The 17157-nt window shown below is 36.1% G+C and overlaps 2 protein-coding genes across 2 annotated transcripts; both read right to left on the reverse strand.

Annotated features, from left to right (window-relative positions):
• Nucleotides 1–1785: 1785 nt before the first annotated feature.
• Nucleotides 1786–7374, reverse strand: LOC108683167 (alcohol dehydrogenase class-3). The gene is made up of 6 exons (XM_018172454.2): nucleotides 7309–7374; nucleotides 6466–6552; nucleotides 5958–6087; nucleotides 5548–5705; nucleotides 5074–5182; nucleotides 1786–4521 (listed from the first exon to the last, which is right to left on the reverse strand). The coding sequence occupies exons 1-6, from the start codon at nucleotides 7363–7365 to the stop codon at nucleotides 4355–4357; spliced, it is 708 nt and encodes a 235-aa protein (XP_018027943.1). The 5' UTR covers nucleotides 7366–7374; the 3' UTR covers nucleotides 1786–4354.
• Nucleotides 7375–9244: 1870 nt separating this feature from the next.
• LOC108683166 (alcohol dehydrogenase class-3) lies at nucleotides 9245–16027 on the reverse strand. Its single transcript, XM_018172453.2, has 9 exons — nucleotides 15931–16027; nucleotides 14461–14562; nucleotides 13913–14054; nucleotides 12412–12632; nucleotides 11915–12001; nucleotides 11513–11642; nucleotides 11043–11200; nucleotides 10637–10745; nucleotides 9245–10453 (listed from the first exon to the last, which is right to left on the reverse strand). Exons 1-9 carry the CDS (start codon nucleotides 15946–15948, stop codon nucleotides 10287–10289), a joined length of 1134 nt encoding a protein of 377 aa, XP_018027942.1. The 5' UTR covers nucleotides 15949–16027; the 3' UTR covers nucleotides 9245–10286.
• Between the last annotated feature and the right edge of the window lie 1130 nt (nucleotides 16028–17157).

Below are 17157 nucleotides of genomic sequence, written 5' to 3' on the forward strand. Positions count from 1 at the left end.
CGACACCTTACCGGACTGAACCGGACGCCCAAGTGCCAGATTCTATAAGAGCCTGGAATTTTTATGTTCCGTTTGGCCTTGCTTTCGATCATTGCGCAAGCACTGGACAATTTTTTTACACCAATAGTTGTATGCCTACACACCAAGACATCAGGCAAATAATTAATGTTCGGGCAAAATAATTAGACACAATCCTGATAGAGTGGTTAAAGAAGGTGTAGTTTCTGATAGCCAAAATAGAACTTATTAGCATAAAGCTTCATCAGGTATAAACAGGTTAGCCTGGCAATAGATCGGTAGTTTTTACTTCGAATATCATATACAAATTACTAAATCATGATGCCCTTCGAATTAGGTAATTTGGGAATAAAATATTAATCGAAACAAAACATTCGTGCAAAGGTCTTCAGGTTCGATGAAGGATTAACTTTGACATAATAGTTTCCCGAAGTCTTTTTATTAAGCCTAAAGCGTCAGGAAGGCTACGTGCCGGCTGAGCCAAGGCCGGTTCACAGGGTCTCCAGCGCAGTGGTTTGACTGCCTCCCGGGGTGCGGTCCCGCTGTGGTGGCGCCTGGGACTCGAGGACATAATTGCGTCGTTGTGGTCTTGCTCCACCACAAAAACAAGGAAAAACAGTATTCGTAAACGAGGAAAAACTGTATTAGTATAATTCAATTTACGTAAAATTAACGACTTTCATAAATTCTTCGCAAGGTGTTTCCCAAGCCCTAAGAAAAAATACTATTGATATTGATCTTAATTCTGTCACAAATACTTATCATCACAATAACTTACTGGAATAAGTTTTTTCATACTTTGTGTGCTTCAAGCTGTTATTATATTAAGACTCACTATGCTTCTGAAAGCCTCACGTTGCGTTATTATATCTTTCAGCGCTTAAACATCGTAAAATTTGATTCTAACGTAGATATGGAAGCCGTCAAATAGAGTCTCACTCTGTTTGTCTACGAATCGAAATTACGTGCAGAAAATGCACAAAAACATACCATAAATAATTTATTCTTGCGCGAAGTAGTGTTTGAGATGCATTTTATCAGATGTTGTGGGCTGCATGACTGGTATAAAAATCCCCTCCATTATTTTATGTTCCTTGTAGGAATCATGCTTCGTATGCTTTGCGTTTAGCTTTAGTAAAATAGCAAATGGTGGCCATGGACCAAGGTTGCACCCACCAAGTGCAAGTGTTATCCAAAATGGAATCATGCTGAAGTTTCTTTATCGTTGATCAAGAAAAGAATATTAAGCTTCAAAGTTCTTCTTTTAAAGATTAAAAAGAAGAGCTTCGAAGATTAAAATATATGAGAAACCGATACCAAGGTCGGTACTTGTGTGTTGATCGATTTGTTTCGGCTCTACACCACAATAAACATTTAACATTGCTCTAAAGGAAGGGCTATACGCTATCACATCTATCGAGAACAGCTTTCGAAAAAACTTTAGATACTGATAAGATAAACTCTGCCGCTCTCCATACAGTGGTAATAATTAAAATTGATTAAAAGCAAATAATTGCCTCCACTTTATACTGTACTGCACAAGATTCATATATTCTGAAGGCGGCTAAATACATTATAGTCTTGATAGGATCTCGTGTTTGACAGGATAAATTTCACTGCTTCATTTGTGTTCAAAGTATTAGCTTTAGTAAAGTATTCCAAAATTCGAAGAAATGAGTAGTATTAAACTTTTTTTTGCGGGTCAGACTACGTAATATCGATGACTTTTCAGCTATATAGATCGATTTAAACAAATTTAGACTAACATTTTTATTGAAGTTCGATATGTCACGAGTAAGATGGCAGTCACCCAATTTAGACGATAATAGTAATATATTTACTATAAAAATAGTTACTATAACAAAATAGCTACCACGAGCCCACAATTTAAAGTTATAGCTAGAATATTCTTCAATAATTTGGGCAAAAACACATGAAACAAATTGCCACTAAATTCGTTATGCAACTTTCATTATCGTCACGCATCACGGACAGAATGCTTTGCAACGTTCATGGCCCAATGGTTACAATTCAGAGTATCAGGATTAGAGCATTAAGCTATGGCTTTGATCCCTGCAGCTTCCTGCTAGTTCTAGTCAAATATAGGCAAGGTGATTGAGCGGTAGAGCACAGAAAAATTGGAGCAGCTAGTGAGTTGCGTGTTCGAGGCCCGCCACAAGCAGTGAATATTCTGCGATGTTCAGAATCGGCGACAGGTCTAATGAACGCTGACACCGCTGTACCATATATACTATCATCGTCACACATGACGGACGGAATGGTTTGCCATATTGCAGCTGGGAATAACTATTTAAATTATAAAATTATAACAGCACAGTACCTACATGACCGGCACAAACTTGGCTCGGTAGAGTCGTCGCAAATAATTCAAGACAGTGTGCCACTATTTGGACAACATGAACCATTTATTTTCTGACTGCAAATTCAAATTGAACTACTCTCAACGATCTAATAATAGCACAAACGCGCATCACTGTAACAGTTTATTAGAAGCACCATTTACAGTGTATTATACTAATAGTTATACAAAAATATACAATAAATTCCTAACAAAAAATTAAAGCAATTTTGAGCACGCAAAAAGGCGACATATTCACTAAAATCAAGTACGTTTAAGTCTCAGCAATAAAAAAAATAAAGATCAGATTTATTTATTTTTTTTTATTACTAGAACAAATTTTTGATCGCTAGATCGAATTTTCGATCGTGAGGCACTACAATATTTTGGTTGTTGCAATTAAAATTTTAGTATACAGACTACGAAGCATGATTACTTAGAAGCAAATTTTCATTGGCTACGTAAAACTTTACAATATTTGACGAATATAAATTTGGAGGTTCAATGCGATGCTTATTCTTCTATCGAAGGTTAAGCCAAATACAAACGACCCACACAAGAAGGTAGTGCTTGCAATATTTTTGAATTGGATTGAATTAGTGCGAGACAAATCATTAGAAGTGACTGAATTTATTTACGATGAACTTAAGGCCCAGTGGGAAGAAAGGTTAAGCGCCCAAGTTAATTCAAGCAAGGTTCATTAATTGCTGTCTGACCAGCCAGTAATCAGAGGCCTAGCCTTGAGGTACAGAAGAGAAAATCCTATCCTAGGTTTATAATTCATACATTATTAAATGTTTAACAGAATGGACTTATTCACGTTCAGTGAAAGGTTGCACACTTCCAGGATGAAGAATACTTTTACTCGAAAAATCGAAAGTTATGCAAAAAAATTCCTTGATTTAGCATTGTCAGATTTCATACTTTCCAATCGTAATGCAGCAAACTATATAATAATCTTTTCCTACTATTCCTAATTTTACGCCGTTAAGTTATTTCTGTTAATTTCCGATTGCGGCAGTTAGAATTTCTCAAAAATATTGCATTACGACGGAAAGAGTTTACATTTACTCTAGGCGATGATTTAGATGTAAGATTTTGAATTATTCGGGTACCTTAATTGTTTACACTCATCTTACGTACATGAAATAGTTCAAAGGTCCGCGGGCAAATCAAATTTATATATTTACCAGGAAACATAATAATGAGAACTACTTTCTATTTCACTCTTAAAGCACCACCATTTTAAATGGTCGGTACGCGTTTAAGCTACTCATGAGAGGTACTGTTAGCCTACAAGTGGATCAACAAAGTTATTTGCATAATTTTCAGCCTTGGAAGAACGGAAGCCTGAAATACGGCCCCTAGCATATAATAATTCATATTAAAATGGTGGCTCGGTCATTTTTGCAAGAGCTTCGTTGAGAATATCCGTACAATTAAAAGTAAAGAGTTATAGCTGTTAAGCATCAGAAAATCGTACGATATCAAACATCCCAAAATAATTTACTTGAATAAATGAGGAATAGTCACTTTTGTGGTAATTATGGAAATATTGTCTATAACTATAAATTTTCTAGGCTGCTACTGAGAAACTAATCAAAATACTAAATAAAAAGACGCAAGATAATTTAAACCTGTTAGCCACAATCAGAACATGTTAATAACAGTCCTGATGGCCCAACGATGGGGTACCATCCATGGGGTAACCATCCATCAGCTCAAAACCAACTACAAAGACGAAATTTCATAATGTACGGATTTTACAACAAAGAATTTATGAAGGAAGCCATTTCATCTTATTACGAAGCATAGCAAAAACCGATTAAAACAAATTAATGACATTCCTGATCGCCTTGCCCTCATTCATGAGCTCAAAACCTAGGGAAAAATGAAATTTCACAAAATTATAATTTCGTAAAAATTAATTTTTGATGGAAGCTATATCATATTGTTACAAAGCAACACAATAATCATTTAAAACATGTCGATGACAGTCCTGATCGCCTTGCCATCATTCATGAGCTCAAAACCATCGTTGATTCTGGCGAGCGGCCTAGTGAAGGTCACGAACTCATCCAGGATGATCCGCTTCTCCTGGTAGTCCTTGACCAAGCGTGGCATGCTCGACCGCGACTTCCAGCCTGCAAATTAAAAATAAAAATTCGCCTAAAATACACTATTCCAAAATAACAAATGTTTATTTCCTTTAAAAGACTTGGAATAATTGGACACATCATTTAAACAGGCTTTATAGTAACTGGTGATAGCCTATGGTCGATATATAGCATGGAATAATCTGACATAATGATGGTTACTGCTATAACATCGCGTCGCCGCATCTCTAATCTCCTCACAATTACCGAAATTATAAATCCTCGAAAGCCAACATTTCTTTAACACTACGCGTACAGAGACACATAAACGATTGGACACTGTTGCTATTTTAATATTAATAAAAAAAAGCGGTTTGGGGATCAGGTAAAATTATTGCAACATCGAGTTAATCGAAGAAACAGTGTGAGTTTTCGAGTTTATTAAATGAAAATTAAACCCTCAATTGTCCGAGCCTTACGAAGTCTTCCCGATGATAATAAGATCGGGATAATTGAATATTAAACTAGTCTTACGAACTAATATAATTATCCTAAAGAATAATAAGGTTTTCATAAACTTGATAGTATAATCCAGCGTACCTCCAAAGCCCGTGCCTTTGAGGACCTTGCCAAGGAGAAGGTCCATAGGCAGCACGCTCATCTCTTCACCAGCAGGAGGCACACCGATAATGATGCACTGGCCCCAGCCCTGCCATTACATTATATTATATTTCAGAAACAATAACCTTACCCATGAACTTGCTGATAACTAACTATTCGATGATTCGGCTATGTAAATAGAATACAATGAAATACCAGGGAATAAAAGATTTACGTCAGAAAAGACCGTTGTGGTGTAGACGTATTCTGAACTGCATCGCAATAAGTAGATGTCGCATCGTACGCGGTTCTTTGGAAGATTATATTTACGTAAACATTCACCTTAATATCACATATTTTTACAATATTAAACATTTTAACATTTTTTCCATGACAAGATTTTTTCAAGTTTTCTTCTAGAAATGGTAACGCATATTTTTAAAACAATAAATAGCATAGTGCGCACAGTCTGACCTGGCGACAAGAATCGAACGCGTTCCGCATGGTGGCCACGTTGCCGATGCACTCGAAGGTGTAGTCGCAGCCGCCGTTGGTCAAGTCAGCTATGGCTTCATGCACGGGCTTGGTCAGGTTTTTAGGATTGACGAATTCAGTCACTCCGAACACCTTAGCTGCGATGTCAAAACATTATCCACAACTTGAGACTGAACCCAGGTTATGCGAAAATTGATTAAGGAAGGAAATATTGTTGAAACGAAGATAGCAGATGTATGCAGGTTCTAACTGGCGTCCAAATATAGGATGACAATTAATAATGAAAAGTGGGGGTGAGATTAGTTTGTTGGCATCAGATTCTTCGACAACGAGTAAGTAATTGAGCGGGCCGTGCGAAGGTTTCATCCAGCAGGTGCAATTGTACTCACCCATTTCAAATTTGTTTTCGTTGACATCAACGCCGATGATGCGCGCAGCTTTCTGCGCTTTGCAGCCCATGGCCACAGCGAGACCGATCCCACCCAGTCCCCAAATGGCGCACGTGGACCCTTCCTCCACCTAAAGACAAATAGTTAGACCTGAGTATTTTGGTTCACCGAAAAATTCCTGTATTTATAGTTGCATTTGTAAACAAATTCATAATCAAACGATTCAGTAGTCCACTAGTCTAATTATTTATTAAGAAAATTATAAAATGGCGATCATGAATACGATAAAATACGCTTCCTGCAGAAAATTTTCAAATTCGAATACATAACCAAGTTTATTTTAAAGCAAAATTGATAGTGAGCTTTCAGCCGAAGCTAATATCTTGTGGCTGCTTTATTGAAACATTGTGTCTCGATATTCTATGTTGTTCATACATTGTACGTGATAACTATTCTACAAATACATTTACGCACAATACAAACATTTACGCACAAGCTTTGTTATTACCTTCGCGGTGTTAATGGCAGCTCCATAGCCCGTACTGACGCCGCAGCCCAACAGGCATACCTTCTCCAATGGCAGCGAATCTGGGATCTGCAACAGACCGGCAGTAAATTATAAAACATCTTCCGAGAGCTATTTGTAAAACATGTGCGCGTCAAATTATCCGTTCGAATTTTTCCTAGCATTTTTTATTTATTTCTGATACATATTGAACATCGGATTGAATAAACATATACCCATCGGAAATGAATCTGAAACATTTTTTTCTTCCGTAGAAGAAAAAATCGGATCAAATAACAGGATCAGTGTAACGTGTTTGTAGGAAATCGTAATTTTCTGACTGTGGGAACAGTAATCTAAGTGGCAACATGCTGTCGTGTTCGCGACGACAAGGAAGCAGCGTGATTAAAGACTTCAAAAAGAGAACTAATTCACACAAAATTAGTGATATTTGTCATTGTTGTCACTAACTGAGAGATTACGTCTGACTTTGCTTGATGCTCACCAGAAGATACTTCGGTTCCATCTCATATTTAAAAACTGTACTATTCAACTGAAAATATAATGCTAACCAAATACATTGACTGTGGTGAATAAATAACATTCTAACCTCGTAGTCACGGGAGGTTTTAAGATTTGTCCTCTGGGAGAACTTCGTACGTCTGGAAATCTCACGGTCTAGACTCTAGACAAAACTTGGCAGACGAGAGTTTTCATATTAGTTCACAGGCGGTCTTTTTCCTAATATACAGCATCTACTAAGAACAATCCTACTATATAATTTGTAAACCAATGTTTTTGCTACTCTACTGCTACTACAGCACAAAAGCCACCACTCCGACCAACCTTGACTACCGCGACATCAGCCACAACCGTGTACTGGCTGAAGGTGGAGGTGCCCATGTAGTGATGGAGGACAATGCAAACTATCCAATTGTAGACAACAATAATATTAAGTTTCTTGATAATGAATGCAATCAACATGTATTTAATGTTAGTCACCAACCACGATACTACTGACTATTTTTCCCAATTTCAGGCCTTTGCTTGACTTAATTTCCAAATGTTAGGAAATCCACCAGGAGAATTGTGTGAATTACAGCACGTAAGTCTCATTCAGAACAGTTTAGAATAGAATAGAATAGAAGTGTCGGCACTGAAGAAATAGGCCTATTGCCGATTCTTGAATTTTTCGTGACTTGATTCACAAGGGATCTGGCCTTTGGAACCCGATCTTTCCATAACTGACGATTGATTGAGATAGCTGCTGGACTTTTTGCCTGGTCCCTAACTTGCTAGGCATTTTAAGACTGAACATATGCTCCTGCATAGCTTCGTCTAGTCTGTTTTTGAAGGTTCATACTCGGAGCGTCAACGATGCTATCAGGAAGGCTGTTCCACATGTCGGTGACTCGAAGCGAGAAGAAATGTTGTCGCGAAGGAGTTGACAATTTTCAAATTCCACATAACAGAGTTAACAAAGAATCCAATGAATATATAATAGCGAATACAGAAAATACAATTAAATAACATTAATCATATGCGCACTCATCTTCGAGATGCGTAAGAAAGCAGTGGACTCACTTTTCCTTCTGTCGCCATCATCTCAAAAATCCAAATAAAAAGAGTAAATATGAACAAAAAATTATCTGAATTCCTCTGTGGAAGAGTATTGAAGCAACTGATTAAAATAAAAATTGATCGCTGTGTTAAGATCTAAAAATGGAATAGCAACTAAGGTGAGAAAATTTCAAACATTCAATTCTAGGGAAGATGAGAGTGGAGCAATCTATACCACACACGACTGTCTTGAACACACAAGTGCAAGATAGTGAAGGCATTGGCTGCATTTATGCTCTGCTTGACCTTATCATTACGGTAGTAGCAAGCAATTATCATATTAGTCCCACGAACTGAGCGAGTCTGCTCCGTGAATCATTCTTATAATGATGTAGATAAAAATCTTTGACATCCTGAGTGGTTCATAGTTGAACCGAACTGCTGATGCTGAAAATATTGATTAAACTGGGCTAAAAGATGATGTGAATTTATCAATTTGACTGCCGAAATCATTAGATAAAAAATAACTACTGAAATAATTAGAAAACAATATCTTGCAATGAGTGATGCCATAAATTGGTATAGTTCGAATTTATTTTTTACATTTGCATCACAATTGGTAAAGAAGGAAGTTCCTATCAAGTGTCCAGCAGTGCACTGCATCTCTGCAAGGAGCCGTCACCATCAACAGCGCCGGCCACGCGCTCGTGGATTCACTACTTTTTGAAAAGTACCTGGCCGGAGAAAAAATGTGGAAATGAGAAAAACAACAACCAGAAAAGTTGAGCATGGGACAGTTTTCCCAAAGATTGTGTAAACATTTGAAGACTTCCACGTAACTTTGGTAGCATTGAGACGTTGAGCACACGTCACGGTTACAGACCAGCTGACCTTTTTTAATACCGGCACTACAATGCTTCATTTATGCAAATTGTCTTCTACCGCATTCAATGATACATTGACTTTCAAACGCTCATATGTTGCTACCGGTAGAATTTTGCTTGATTGCGCTGGTCTTATCCGGATCAGACGCTCGTCTCACAGCGATTGTTCCCGAAACAATCAATACAGAGATTTCAATTATCATCAAACAATATCTTATGCGGGTTGATTTGCTGTTGCAGACGAACTGTATAATTTTTGCAGCAATTCGGAATACGTGCTTATCCACAAAAATGTGATGTAATCACAACTCGGCAACGGGAAAGTTATAACACACACGTACGATCAAATTTTATTATCAAACATGCTGTAGGCGAATAACATATTGAACACGTAATGATACCCAATTGGTCAGATATTTCTATTTTAATGTTTCGAATAAGCAAACACTTATTTCAGAAATACAAAAATATAAATAAGAATAATGACATCAAGTCTTATTCAAGCACGTCAGCCAATTAACACCATTTTCTTTTCGCAAAAATAAATTTTACAAATGTAACCGAACTTCAAATAAAAAGCATCCAAAGAACTTGTTACTTTGGACGACATCGTCCCTCCGAAATTATAGATAACATGAAATGAAGATATTTTCGGTGCATTGCAGCACCTGTTCTGTTGAAGGTCGAGCAAAACACTGAAAACACAGACGACGCCGCTAAATCACCCACGATAAGGCACGAGTGGAAAAGATAAGTAAGAAACACTTGATAAATTTCCGCACTTAGAACGATCAAGGAATCCGCCGTTGTCAGTAGCTATCGTCATTTTGGTTATCTGACAATTGTAACATCGCAATTTGGAATCTCTATGACGGTAGTAAATATTCTAACGAAGCAGTCAATAGCAATGTTATCCAGGAATAGAAGATTCATGATGAATTAGGAGAAATCTTTACTTAGATTAGGAAATGATTTCCATTTCATACGAGATATATTTTGAATCTGTTAAGAAGAAATATCAGTTGGTGGTACATTTATAAAAAAAAATTCAGATCGATATAAACAAATTAGGCGACTATAAACGACACAAGTTGTGAGCAGTGAGAGAAGCAAACAACTTATTGTTACAGGTTCGAGTTTTTAATTGGGTATAAACTTCACAGGAATTGGATAAACCGTAAAAATGACACGTGGAAGCCTTGTGACTTCAGAGAACATCTGCTAGAGGTCAAAACGGAAAATGAACCTTGATAAGAGCAGATAGCAACAAACCCGCAGCAAAATAATACCCCACGTGCATAACGACACATTTATTCTCCGGTACCTTGGAAGCAACTTTCATCATTTTCAAGTAGTGCGTTTCTCAGACTGGAAGCTTCATCAAAACAAGTCGATAACGGTCCTGAGAGCCTTGCCCTGATGCATCAAGTCAAAAGCAGCATTAATTTCATCGAGAGGTTTTGTGAAGGTCACGAACTCGTCCACCATGAGTCTCTTCTCCAGGTAGTCTTTGATGAGGCGTGGCATGCTGGAGCGCGATTTCCAACCTAACAAAGAAAACGGCACAGCGTGAAGAAATTGAAATAAAGAATACAATTAAAACTAAGTGGCGAAATGATGCACAGGGTAAAAATAGCACTGATTTTATAGAAACTAAGAGTAAAAGGCCCACATTGAAAGGCCACAATTATTGATCATTCAATCTATTATAAATAATTTTCGTTTCCAACCTCCAAACGCAGAGCCTCTCCACACCCTGCCAGTCACGAGCTGGAACGGCCGTGTGCTGATCTCCTGCCCGGCGGCCGCCACGCCGATGATGACGCTCTCACCCCAACCCTACACGCCAAGAAAAACCAACGGCATAAATTTATAATCAACGGCATGTATTACAGAAATCAAATAATCAAAACTCTGTAATTCTGGTAAGAACACGTTTGATCCGATTTATGGCAGTTGTTACGTACATGATTTGTAATCGGAAACATTATGGCAGAGGTTGCCCGTTACCACTGCAATGATAAAATTACCATGTTTGCACTCTCTGGCCGTGTCATTAATTAGACCTCCATATTCTTCGTGTATGCCGATAATTCTAGAACTAAAGTAACTTTTCAATGTTTCAGGAACACTTACTTTATGGCAGGACTCGAGCGCGTCCCGCATGGTGGCCACGTTGCCGATGCACTCGAAGGTGTAGTCGCAGCCGCCGTCTGTCATCTCGACGATGGTTTCGGTCACGGTCTTCGTCAGCTTGCTTGGGTTGACGAATTCCGTGACTCCAAAGGCCTTGGCTGCAGAACAAATAGTATAACTTTATAGGAGTGTAAGGTATAAGAAAAAGTAGGCTAGATTGTTCTAAAAACTGTCGGTGAAATATATTCAGAATAAATTTGTTCAATGAAATATTAACCTGGAACTGTTGTGCCGTTTTTTATAAATTTAAATCAACAAACAATATGTTTTGCAGAGAAAAAAATTTTGTAAAGTTATTTTTCTTAGGATACTTACTGCTTAGGATTGTTAGCTTTGCCAAGCCACTAACTGGCATTCATTGATCTTCAAAAAACTTATGAAATGAAGCAATCAATACAAATTTCACTTGCCCATTTCAAATTTGCTTTCGTTGATGTCAACGCCAATAATGCGAGCAGCTTTCTGGGCCTTACAGCCAAGAGCCACGGCGAGGCCGACAGCTCCTAGTCCCCAAATGGCGCATGTGGATCCTTCCTCAACCTAGACAAATTGTAAAATCATTTTATAAAATTTTCCAACAAAAATTAATACGCTCCTTGAATTAAAAAAAACAATTGTCCCCTACATGTTCTTAACTTTGCTGCTAACGAACTTTGCAGAAAAGCTTAGTGTTCGAATTCATGCCATCATGCATGGAATTTGAGGCACAACAGGATTAAAATCACCCAACTTCATTGCGGGCTTAAAATATTCCAAATTTGAAAGTAAAATTACTCATTCATTGTTATAAATAATAGGTCACTACCCCTTACCTTCGCAGTATTGATAGCAGCTCCGTAACCGGTGCTTATGCCGCAGCCCAGCAGACAAACCTTGTCTAGAGGAACCGAGTCTTCAACCTGAAAATTTCATATATGACCAGGTGAATAAAATACCCATCTACTGGAAGCCACGATTCCTATAATTTAAGCATGGATATAAAGATTAAAAATGAATGTACTAAGACATGTATTAATTTTAAAATCAATTTCTGTAAATTATCAGTAATTTTATCTTCTATGAACACTACTGACATGGCGACGTTATTATTAACGTAAGGACCTAGAAATAAATATTTAATACAGATGATAACACCCATTCATGACATTAATGCATTTGCATCACTATAGAATATAGAATGGTGAAAAAATCCAATCTTCTGCCACACCTTGTCGGGTGATATACATTTTTATTAAGCTAATTTAAAGCATAAGTTGGACAATTTCTTACCGAGGCTAAAACGAAAGATAGTGCAACTTTTGCTGCTAACCTTGGCAACGGAGATCTCAGCCACTACTGTGTATTGGCTGAAGGTGGAACAGCCCATGAAGTGATGAAGAACTTTTCCCTTGCAGGTAAATCTGGATGTGCCGTCAGGCATGACGCCTTTACCTTGGGTCATTCGTATCTTTCCGCACAAATTTGTTTTAGGAGACTTGCAGAACTTGCACTCACCGCACTCAGGAATGTAAAGAGGAATGACGTGGTCACCTGACATCAACATATAGAAATAAATGTTAAAAATTAGTTATCATTGCAAGAACTAAATACTATCCAAAAACTATACTAAAACCATGAAATCAATAAAATTGAACTGATAAGCAAGAGAACTTTGTGCATGCTTCGGAATGAAATAAAGTAACATTTACACCAACTAACTACTGTGATTTTATTTCACCAGATTTCAGAATATTTATGTTTGGCACAGGACGAAAATTTTTTACATAAATATCACATTAGTCTTCACAGAATAGCAAAAAAATTATAATATGAAATTCCACGATAATTAAAATCACATGCAGTCATCAAGAATTCAAGATCATTTTGGGAGAATGGCTTTCTGCTTTTTGTTCCCATTTGCTGTCATTTTCTGTACTTTGTTCTATACCACCCTTTCTTCATTATTTCAGATCCGAAATATAAGTGTTATATGTAGAATGATTGACAACAGATCATTAAAGATCACTAGCTAATTACTATTGATCTCTTAAAGATTAATTGCAGTTGCAAGTTAATGCTGATCACAATATTAAGACTTATTACCTAGTACTCAATTTTTTATTCATGATTATTTCATTTAAAGGTTCTAGTGATAACCATTCTTGTCCTTGTCAGCTTCCTCAGGTAAGAACAAGTCAAGAAGAAATCTTTCCAAAAAGACCAAGCAAGTTAGTAGCAATTCCCTTAGCTAGTCAATTATCACTATTACCTTTATACTTTTTAACTGAAACCCAAAGTTTTGAAAAAATACATTGCTATGAATTATTATTGTTCTACATGTATTTATCATCTTTGCACTTGAAAAAACATTATCATGACAAACCACTCATCATCATTTATTTCAGTTCAATTATGATGCCTCATCTCAACTCTTCTTGTTTGATATTGCAAGTTACCTATATGTTTGTTTTGAAGTTGCGTTCAACAAGTAAGCAGACAAGCTAATTACATATCAGCTTATTAGACCTATAGGTAATTGAATACTAGGAGCCTCTCTGACGCCATGAACATATCAAACTGATCAAGATGTAGAAGTAGTGCTCAATTCCAGTACTTTGAATAAAAAATGTGAGGTTGAAACTTAAAACTGAGGATATTCATCAGTGCAGGACTTCAACAATTGCAGGATAAAACAATACATATGATATCTCATATTTATTCCTCATAAGGTATTTAAATAAAGTATCATCAAGGTTAATATATTAAAAAATTATCAAATAATAACCTAGCAGCAATTTTAATATATGGAGAGGAATTAGTGCAAACCTTACCTGGCTTCACAGAAGAAACTCCAGGGCCAACACTCTCTACAATGCCACCGCCTTCATGGCCTAAGATGGCAGGAAAAAGGCCCTCTGGGTCATGACCATCCAATGTATAGGCATCCGTGTGGCACACGCCACTAGCCAGCACCTGCAGTTAGCATCTGAGTCAAATAAAAGCAGACAATTTTTGCATTAAAATTTTTGCAACATTAGTCTACTTATATAAGATGGTTAAACAATGGAATGGAATTCTAAAAAAAAATATGCAGAAAATCTTTGCCTTTACATACCTTAAATGCACTTAGGTGCTTACTAGCATTCAAGCTCCTAAACTGAAGACTTATTAAGAAGCTGTGGCTTCAATAAGCTGGTATGAAAATGAGCTGTACACACTTCTTTTTAAAACACTGGTCTGACCTATACTGAAACTCAAGATTACACCCTTAATTTGAGGGCTAATTTGAGTTGTAGCATGTGTCATAATAGCTTCTAGGGTTTCAAATACCTACTAGAAAATATATAACATGATTGAAAAAGTTGAAGATTAAACTCACCTTTATCCTAACCTCTCCTTCTCTAGGAGGAGCTACTTCAACATCTTCAATTACAAGAGGCTGCTTAGGTCCCCAAGCGACAGCTGCTCTACAATGAATCACCTGAAACAAATTGAAATGGATAAATAAGATATTCCAGATCATTTGAATAAAGAAAATAATGAATTATTGACTAAGAAAGAATGATAAGGCAATGAAGATATTTCAGATTATTTGAATAAAGAAAACAATGAATTGTTAATTAAAAAGAATGAATAGTCAAGAAAGATATTTCAGATTATTTTAATAAAAAATATAACTCAGTTTGATAAAAAATATAACTCAACAATGAATTGTTGATTATGAACAAATGCATAGACGAGAAAGATATTTTAGGGTATTTGAATAAAAATAAATTGTTAATGAAGAAAGAATTAAAAGACAAGAAAGATACATCACGTAATTAACATAAAAAATTCTGAATTGTTAATTGAGAAAGTATGAAAAGATAAGAAAGATATTTCAGATAGGTATGCTTGAATAAAGAAAACAATGAAATGTTAATTAAGAATGAATAGTCACACTGTTCAACATTCATGTTCTTCAAAACACATGAACATCAATCAGGCCCAGTGTGGCAGACTGTTGAAGATGGACTCAAATGAAATTTTAATCAACTCCTGCACATATGAGACCAACTTGAATATGAATTAAATTCTATTTTCATCAATGACTTAATACAATGTGAATAAGTGATCCTGTTGACAGAGTGTGAGAAGAGAAATATTTGATTTTGAAGACGGTCACTGTCAAAGTGTCAATACATTCGATTAAGGAGTATGAGACTTTTTTTTCTTAATAATATTGATAAATATCAGAATAGAGCATTTCTGTTATTTTTCAGATGCAAGTTAGTAGAGCAGGAAGATTGACTCAAGAAGAAGATTGACTACAGATTTCTATCATAGGAAGTGGGCACATAAATTTGTCACTTTGAGAATTACTGTCCTTCAATAGTATGAAAGATATCTTATAAAAGATACTGGTAGTGACTAAAATCTAAGAAGTAAAATTTTAAAATCTTTGACATTTTATAAGTTACCATTGTACACTGCCAGAAAACAAATTTCTGACCAAAAAATATAATCTTTGTTGGTAGTCGAAGAATCAACCATGGCCAAGAGCCTCAGAAGGTAGCCAGACTAAAGTAGAGTAACTTGAGAAAAGTAGACAATAGTTCTAGAAGAACTAATTGAAAACACAGAAAAAATATTTGAGATATAGAATATTTTTAATAATATAGAAATTTTAGAATATAGAAAATATAGAAAGAATATTCCAATAATTATGTTAATGAATTTATTTGGGCTATTAACACTATCAACCATTTTTTCAGAGATTAGGGAGCAAAATAATCCTATTAAACATTGTTCACAGACTACAATGCACTCAAACCCCCCTCCCCAAAAAAAAATGAATATTTATACTCACTTGTCCTTCAGTAGACATTTCAGGCAATTAATCGGAATGCTCAGTTACAAGTATGCTGTGAAGGTAAAAATGTATTAAATCAATGAAGTGAATCTTCCAAAAATAAGAAATATATTTGAATATTTAATATCTAAAGCACTTTAAAAATTATTGGTAGGTAGTAAAAATCCAATACATAATACAGAAATTACTTTCCAGTTAAGGCAAAGTCAATTATTTGTGAGTAATATAACTTGCAATATTTGGTTTCATTTGCACGCATCATCTTCTAAAACCACCACTATTGACTTGTCTATTATAAATATTAAAGAAGCTTGCTGGAGGGAGCAGGGAGCCAGAAACTTGAATGGTATTGAAATGTGCTGAGCTGAATGTGCTGCAGTCACAATGCAGTGCATTCACTGCATTGTCATAGGACTGTCTAAAAGTGACTAAAAAAAACTTTGCTTACTCATTTTTCAAAATCTTTGTAACTTTGAGTTATTAGTTTTAGAATATTTATTCCATTGAAAATAATAACAATAAATATGTTAGATTACGAGATTAGATTAAATATGTTAGATTAAGGTATTAAAAGGCTAGATATCTGATATTAAAAACTAAAATGTATTAGCTAAATAGTTCTACGGTTGGCACTTTCATGAGTTTTATACTCAAGTTATTATACAACTTATTGAGTTTTTTTAGATAGTCATCACATACTTGTTTTGGTTAGGAGGATAGAGAAACAGGGTGAGATAGAGATGATATGAATATTAAGCTAAGGCTGGAGAAGTGGGAAAGTTTGTGTCAAGGCAAGATGAAAACAAAGGAAAGAAGTTCAAGGTGAAAGTTATTTGGTCTATTATATAACGCTATGTAGTAGGTATGTCCCACTTAAACTTATTGCCAAGTAGTTTCAAGGTTCATACCTAATAAAATATTGTAATCTTTCAAGAGACTCAGACAGTCAGACCCAAAAAATTATTTTGTCCTATTACAAATTTACAATTACATTATTATTGTTGTTGTCATTATAATTATAGTAGCTAGTCTACTCAAAATTTAAACAGATATCTTATCTTTTAAAATGCTGGTATTCATGATACATTAGGTACTCAGCTGTCAGCTTACAGGGCTACCGGCCTACTGCGGCACTGCCTACCATTAACTGGGGTGACTTTGGCCACCAGGGTCCAGGGACCAGGGGTGAATTTGGCATTGGCGGCTTGGCCACAGCCCACTGTC

This window comes from Hyalella azteca, unplaced genomic scaffold, assembly GCF_000764305.2.
Source record: "Hyalella azteca isolate HAZT.00-mixed unplaced genomic scaffold, Hazt_2.0.2 contig1557, whole genome shotgun sequence".
Classification (NCBI taxonomy): Eukaryota; Metazoa; Arthropoda; class Malacostraca; order Amphipoda; family Hyalellidae; genus Hyalella; species Hyalella azteca.